This window comes from Salvia splendens, chromosome 13 (genome assembly GCF_004379255.2).
Source record: "Salvia splendens isolate huo1 chromosome 13, SspV2, whole genome shotgun sequence".
NCBI lineage: Eukaryota > Viridiplantae > Streptophyta > Magnoliopsida > Lamiales > Lamiaceae > Salvia > Salvia splendens.
Genome location: NC_056044.1, coordinates 23,297,971 through 23,304,871, shown reverse-complemented (window position 1 = coordinate 23,304,871; position 6,901 = coordinate 23,297,971). Strand labels below are relative to the sequence as shown.

At 36.2% G+C, this 6,901-nt stretch overlaps 1 protein-coding gene across 1 annotated transcript; it reads left to right on the top strand.

Moving 5' to 3' along the window:
* Positions 1-1,366: 1,366 nt before the first annotated feature.
* Positions 1,367-6,369, top strand: LOC121762960 (serine/threonine-protein kinase STY46-like). Its single transcript, XM_042158987.1, has 16 exons — positions 1,367-1,948; positions 2,095-2,209; positions 2,922-2,986; positions 3,152-3,271; positions 3,433-3,487; positions 3,601-3,711; positions 4,192-4,242; positions 4,531-4,706; positions 4,784-4,891; positions 5,053-5,126; positions 5,207-5,382; positions 5,481-5,576; positions 5,664-5,744; positions 5,832-5,885; positions 5,951-6,085; positions 6,200-6,369. Exons 1-16 carry the CDS (start codon positions 1,752-1,754, stop codon positions 6,272-6,274), a joined length of 1,689 nt encoding a protein of 562 aa, XP_042014921.1. The 5' UTR covers positions 1,367-1,751; the 3' UTR covers positions 6,275-6,369.
* Positions 6,370-6,901: the final 532 nt, after the last annotated feature.

Here is a 6,901-nt window from a genome sequence, read left to right as displayed (position 1 = left end):
TTGATTGAGAAATTAATATATTTGAGATTTATGCAATTGTTCAATCTCGTTAGTTTTGATTGAGTATATTTTGATAAAAGAGTGTAATATGGTGAGTTGACTTTTGATATGAATTCGATTGATTACTTTAGATAAATGATATAGTAAATGAATTGCCTTTCCTTTTATAATTTAAAATAAGGGTATATAGTCTATATAATAATTTGGCTTATGGCAAAGTGATATAAGGGTATTATGGCTTGGAGCCATTATGTCTCTAAATCATCACTCAATTTAGAAATATTTTAAATTTCCTAAACAATCCCAAATTGGGGGTACTGGGTAATGGTCAACTAACAATTAAGAATTAAAAAGGAATAATAAGGTGGGATCCACGGGTTGATGAGTACGGATATTCCAGCGCCTATTCTGGTGTTGGTGAGCAACATCTAGGCGCCGCTAGCACTGCCAACGATTATTCCACGTCTTCAATTCCATCATACTTCCAATTATTAACATAAAACAGCTAAAATATGCCTCTCAAAATAGCTGCCATTTATTTTCCAGTATATTTCTTACTAAAGCTGCGCCACATTTTTTCTCACTAAAGATATGTTATTTATATCAGATGTTATCATATAACTCATCTACACTATTATATTGTATGTGTAAACGACACAAATTTCATATTGATTCCCATGCTATCTAACCTAAGTTAAAATAAGCTTATAGACTTTTCAAAATAACAAAATAAGATTTTAAATCGCGAGCATATGGAGTATAATACTATGAAAACAAGCTCCTCAAAAATGACTTCAACAACTCTTTTTTTTTTCTTTTTTCTAAAGCTTATAAGCAATAATCTTTTTATAAAATAATTCCACCATCTTTAGGTAAATTATCCAAACATTTTCACAAGTTAAAACTACTAAAACATTACTATCTTGTAAATTCTTCAAACATCTTACTCTCTTCAACCAATAAAAATATGTACACTTTTCATTTCCATCCATCTCATAAAAATATAAAAATGGGCACTTTCTAATTCGTGTGATGCGGCAAAGGTTGAGAAGTGAGAAGGCAAGTTAATGTGTACGAAAAAGCAATGATTTATTTAGTCCACATTAATTATGTGTGAATTGTATCGTAGTAATAGGGACAATTATATAGAAAGTGATCGGAAATGAGTGAGACTACAAAAATGTACAAAACACGACACCTACATAATAAAGGACACTCAAATCACATGCAAAGATTATGGGTCCAAAGTTGGAGTGTTTTCCACGTGGAGAGGAGTCATTACCATTACCATTACTAAACAATAATCAATCCGATATCAGAAATACTATATAACATCAAATAGAAAAGATCAAATTAATTATAGATTTCCAGAATTACGGGAAGATGGGGGGTATATTGGTCAACAACTCACCGTCAATCAACCCCTTGTAAAAAAATTCACTTGATGAGAGAGAAAGACGGATATCAGATATGGATGAAGAAATAAACCAATTCAAAGCCCACATATAAATAGCTCATCCATGAAATCCTTTTAAATAAATAATTTTTTTCCCCATCAGTTGGTGGTAAATATGAAGTTAAATAATTTCCAGTTCGCAGCCGTCTCAAATCGGCATCTGCTACGTATAAATCCGCGTCGCTGGTGAAAATTTCATTCTACGTAAACCGAAGCTGATTGCGCATATCGCGAGTTAGCTGTCGAGTCGGTTACACCACAAAAGGAGGAGGTTTTCGGAAATTGCGAAAACCTCATGGCGATGGAAGATATAGGGAGTTGCGGAAGTAGGGGAGAGGATCAGAAACCGTCGGCGGCGAGCCGATTTCAGCACAAAAAGGCGGAGGTTTACAATGAGGTTTTGCGCCGGCTTAAGGAAGTCGGCCACTTGGAAGCTCAGGAAATGGATTTCGATCATCAGCTTTGGGCTCATTTCAATCGTCTTCCTCCTAGGTTACATTTACTCTCTCATCAAAACCAAAAACATCACTATTTTATTCACTTTAGCTTGCTTTTTTCCCAATTGTTGATTGATATTGTCTAGCTATTGAGTCTTCCTTGTTACTCATGAATTTCGGTCATTATAATTAATGGCGTAGGTATGCGATGGATGTGAGCTTGGAGAGGGCGGAGGATGTTCTGACTCACAAGAGGCTCCTGCATCTGGCGCGTGATCCTGTTAATAGGCCCACTTTTGATGTCCGACTAGTGCAGGTTTGTTCGTCAATGTCGAACTTAATCCTCCCCAGTTTTTAAGTCTTATCTGATTTTGCATAACCTTGTGGGGCATGCCATTTCTTGCACACATACTTGTTTCGGCCTCACACATTGATGACCTGTCCAGAAAGTGATGTTTGTGATCTTAAAATTGGAAGCAGTAGGTAAGATATTATCTCATTTACTATTATGAATGGGAGGTCCCTCACATCGAATAAACGAATAAACCAGGCCCCAGCACCTGCTAGCATTGGTATATAGAAATAGTTTGTCTTAGATAAGACTTAAGAGTGGTGGCACTATACTATTCTCATGTGTAGTATATGATTAATATTGAGGGGACTTGTAGAATTCAGCAGAGCTTGATTGGTAACTAATGGGATGGTCATTAGTTTCTCAGCTTTCTATTGGGCTAAAGTTTACTGAAATTGCAGATACATTTCTCATCAAAGTTTGCCTGAATTTATCTCCAAAAATAATAAAATGAAAAAATGAAAGTCACCCCAAGATCTGCTGCAAGGTGAAAAGCACGAATTAGGTTCATGAAATAGTACATGCTCAATAAAAATTCCTCGGCATTTTTCATATTGGCTCAACTAAATGTTATCATGCTAGAGGATGCATCTCCATGTTGTATATTATGCTATCACGTTAACTTTTTATCGGTTGGCACAATCTTGAAATAAGGTGTTATCATGTTTATATACAGGTGGTGCCTGCCTCAGATGGAAATTTAGGAGATATAGAACATTCAAGTTCTCCAAGAAAGGACGGGTATTAGCAGATATCTTTATTATGTATACTGTTCTTACATTTCAATGATCTTTATTCTTTTTCATCATTGTAGCCGTTTGGTGATTAAACTAATCTCATTTTCCATACCCCATTTGGTTTGATTCATTGGGATCTTATGATATCTTACTACCCTTTCGAATTCAGCATCCATCCACCACCTGCCTTTGGATCTTCTCCGAATCTTGAGGCACTTGCACTTCAAGCATGTAAATCAGAAGTGCAAGATGGAGATATTGGTGCAGATGTTGTTGCAAAGTTTAGAAGGTATGCTCCATACATATATTATGCGCCTGATCTTCTTGGTTCTTAAATTCTTTGGTGCTTAATCGCTGCGACATGGCAGTGTGCCATCTGTCTTTAATCCACTGAATAACATTGTTTGGGGCATCTATAGCTTAACCCTTCTCCTACAACTGATAATGTAGGCCCATGCATGAGATTACTTTCTCTACAATTGACAGACCGAAGCTCCTCAGTCAGGTAGCCGATGTTGCTTAGTTATTCTGAAGCGCGACTCCACAATGAGTTTTTTTACTCTACCTTAAAGGTATTCATTGTAGCTCAGTGACTGAACTAAAACGGTGAACTTGCAGCTGACTTCTTTATTAGCTGAAGTTGGGCTCAACATTCAGGAAGCACACGCGTTTTCAACTGTGGATGGATATTCACTCGATGTCTTTGTTGTTGACGGCTGGCCTTTTGAGGTACCCCATCTTCTTTTTAATTTTTACCCTAGTAGATTTTTTATTCTGTTTTAAAATATCCAATCAAACTCTGCCAAAATACACATGATCCTTCAAAATGATTTATGATTGCCTTTTCTGTGGTTTCGTAATTGTCTTGTTTTAATAAATATTGTACAGTCCAAAGGTAGTTGTTTAGAATACTATTGCATAAAGGTAATGAAAATTATATGGTGCTTAATGTCATGGGTGACTGATGACCAACAAATCTTGGTCTTGTTCAAGTACATGAGCCTAAGACCTCTGGTTCATTCTTCTCTTTAAAAAATCAAGCACATGTTCTGTGAGACATATGTACGAAAACATGTTCTGTGGTAACATTTCCTAAGTGGCATCATCTTATCATCATATCTGAAGCTGAGAATGGAATGGAGCTTATTTTAGGGCCATTTAATACTTGCCTTACAGTTTCCGGCTTACCCTTATTTTTCTACATATCAGGAGGTTGATCAACTTCGGGCCGCACTTGAAAAAGAAGTTCTAAAGACTGAGGTAATATCCCTATAAGCTATATATTAGGATTGTTGGTTGTTGGTACTGTTTAGATGTATGTTCTGGTCAATTCTACCTACTTGTTGGCTTATTTGTATTGCAAATTTGCAGTTTACTTCCTTATCCGCATGTCAGTTATACTAAACTTTTTTGGTTTTTCCTCGTGATAGTATAAAGCTCAAGAAATTTAAGTGGAATGTTATAAATGAGACTTGATTTATGCTATCTACTTTGTTCACTATGTGCTATAAAGCTAAAATTGTGAAAGATATATACTGTATCTTGCAGAAAAGATCATGGCCCAATTTAGAGTCGTTGCCTCATCTCAATGAACATCAACAAATAAAGATCAAATGTGAATATGATCAACTGACAATACCCAATGATGGTACTGATGTCTGGGAAATCGATCCTCAACTTCTGAAATTCGACTCCAAAGTAGCTTCAGGATCATATGGTGATTTGTAAGTATTATTGGTGCCAATTTTTAGCTCAGGCTTCCAGTTGAGCGTTCAATTCACTGTAGAAGCTCTATGTTCAGATACCGAGGTACTTACCGTAGTCAGGATGTTGCGATAAAGATTCTCAAGGCTGAGCGCTTAAATACAGAACTCCAACAAGAATTTGTACAAGAAGTGTATATAATGAGGTTTGTCGTCATTAAGTAGCTTATTGCAATCATTTTGCTACCAACTATTCTGGTAGTGATATTTATCTAACTAATGATGTTTAGTTATAGCTATGAGGAGTTCCTTAACTCTGACATTAGTACACTGTTTATGGAATCTGATGGTTTCCTGGTATTTACAGAAAAATTCGTCACAAAAATGTGGTTCAATTTATAGGGGCATGCACCAGACCTCCAAACTTGTGCATAGTTACAGGTACGAGTAGGCATGCATCTATTTCTTTAGTCATTTTAGCAAAAACTTCATTATTCACTTGCATGTTCTTTTAACTGCAGAATTCATGTCTGGAGGGAGTGTATACGACTTTCTGCACAAGCAAAAGGGTGGTTTTAAGCTTCAAGGATTACTTAAAGTTTCAATTGATGTTTCAAAGGGAATGAACTTTTTGCATCACAACAATATAATTCACAGGGACTTAAAGAGTGCAAATCTTTTGATGGACGAAAAGGAAGTAAGTATTCCCTCACAGACATGAATGATCTTAGTGTTGTTAACTTGATATACATCACCGGAGTTGGAGCGTTGAGATTGAGTAACGGTTGGTTTCAGGTGGTTAAAGTGGGCGATTTTGGAGTGGCGAGAGTGAAGGCACAAACAGGTGTGATGACAGCTGAAACCGGAACATACCGGTGGATGGCCCCCGAGGTACATAACTATCACAATGTGTATAAATGAATCAGTAAAGAGATGTACATGTTTGAGCTTACTAGATAGTTCTCTCTCTTTGTGTAGGTGATCGAGCATAAGCCATACGATCACAAAGCCGATGTGTTCAGTTTTGGAGTGGTAGTATGGGAATTACTTACAGGAAAGGTATTATTCTACACACTATAAACTTGGGATTTGGATTTGGCATGTGAAATATGTCATTCATTTTCATATTTTTTTCATCTTTGACAGCTTCCGTACGAGTATCTCACCCCTTTACAAGCAGCTGTTGCGGTGGTACAAAGGGTATGTCAACTTTTTTGTCATTCATGTTTATTTGAGAAAATTGAACGTTCCTTGATTACATTTAGGGTCTCCGGCCAACCATCCCGAGACATACAAATGAGAAGCTTGCTGAGCTGCTTGAGAGATGCTGGCAGCGAGATCCATCTCTAAGACCGGACTTCTCTGATATAACTCAAATCTTACTCACAATTTTTAAGGAGGTATTTTTTTTTTCTGCAATACTCACCCATTCTTTTTCACTTTTGTTGATCCATCTCACTATATTCACATCCAATTATGCTTTGTTAATCTGAAACTAGTTGGTTGTGCAACAGGTTGAAAAGGAAGGAGATGGACGAAAGGAGAAAGGTGGAGGATTCTTTTCTTCCCTGAGACGCGGCCATCACTAGCGGATAAATTCAATTTGTACCTTTATATTTTTTGTTGTTTGTACCAATTTTGGATTATTTACACCCCATTGTTATACTTTATTTTGTGTTGTACAGTCTCTTTCGCCAATAGTGTTACTATTACAGTTTCATAATAAGGTGAAATTCCTCATAATTTTGAAACTATCATGTAGCTCAGTCCATCTTGGAGCCCAATACAAAATTTTGTGTAACAATTGAGAGAAGATTATCTAAGAACATAAGTACATTGCAGTCTACACAATTCTTCTTTTCTGCATTAGTCTTTTGTTTTCCACATTCTATTTTCTATCATGGTGTTAGAGACTCATAGCAGCTAATGATCTATAATTGATCGTTAGTTTGTTTATTATACTAATACCTAAAATCTTCAACTTCTAAGAGCAAAAATTTGATATTGACTCCAACATATGAGCAAAAATTATTTAGATTGTTCCTCGATATGAGTTAAAACTATCTAAATTAACTCCTACATACGAATCAAAATGGCACCTTGATACGAGTACAAACTGTCACTAGAAATATCCGATACTCAACTTGAGAGGAAGTTTCGAAAAGAAGATTTCATTAAAGGCAAAAGCAAGAATCAAGGCTATAATCAATGAAAAA

Coding starts and splice junctions, on each gene's coding strand:
- LOC121762960 (XM_042158987.1), top strand. CDS start 1,752: ATGGCGATGGAAGATATAGGGAGTTGCGGAAGTAGGGGAGAGGATCAG. Junction 5,127..5,206: donor AAACTTGTGCATAGTTACAG/GTACGAGTAGGC, acceptor TTTTAACTGCAG/AATTCATGTCTGGAGGGAGT. Junction 5,577..5,663: donor ACCGGTGGATGGCCCCCGAG/GTACATAACTAT, acceptor CTCTTTGTGTAG/GTGATCGAGCATAAGCCATA.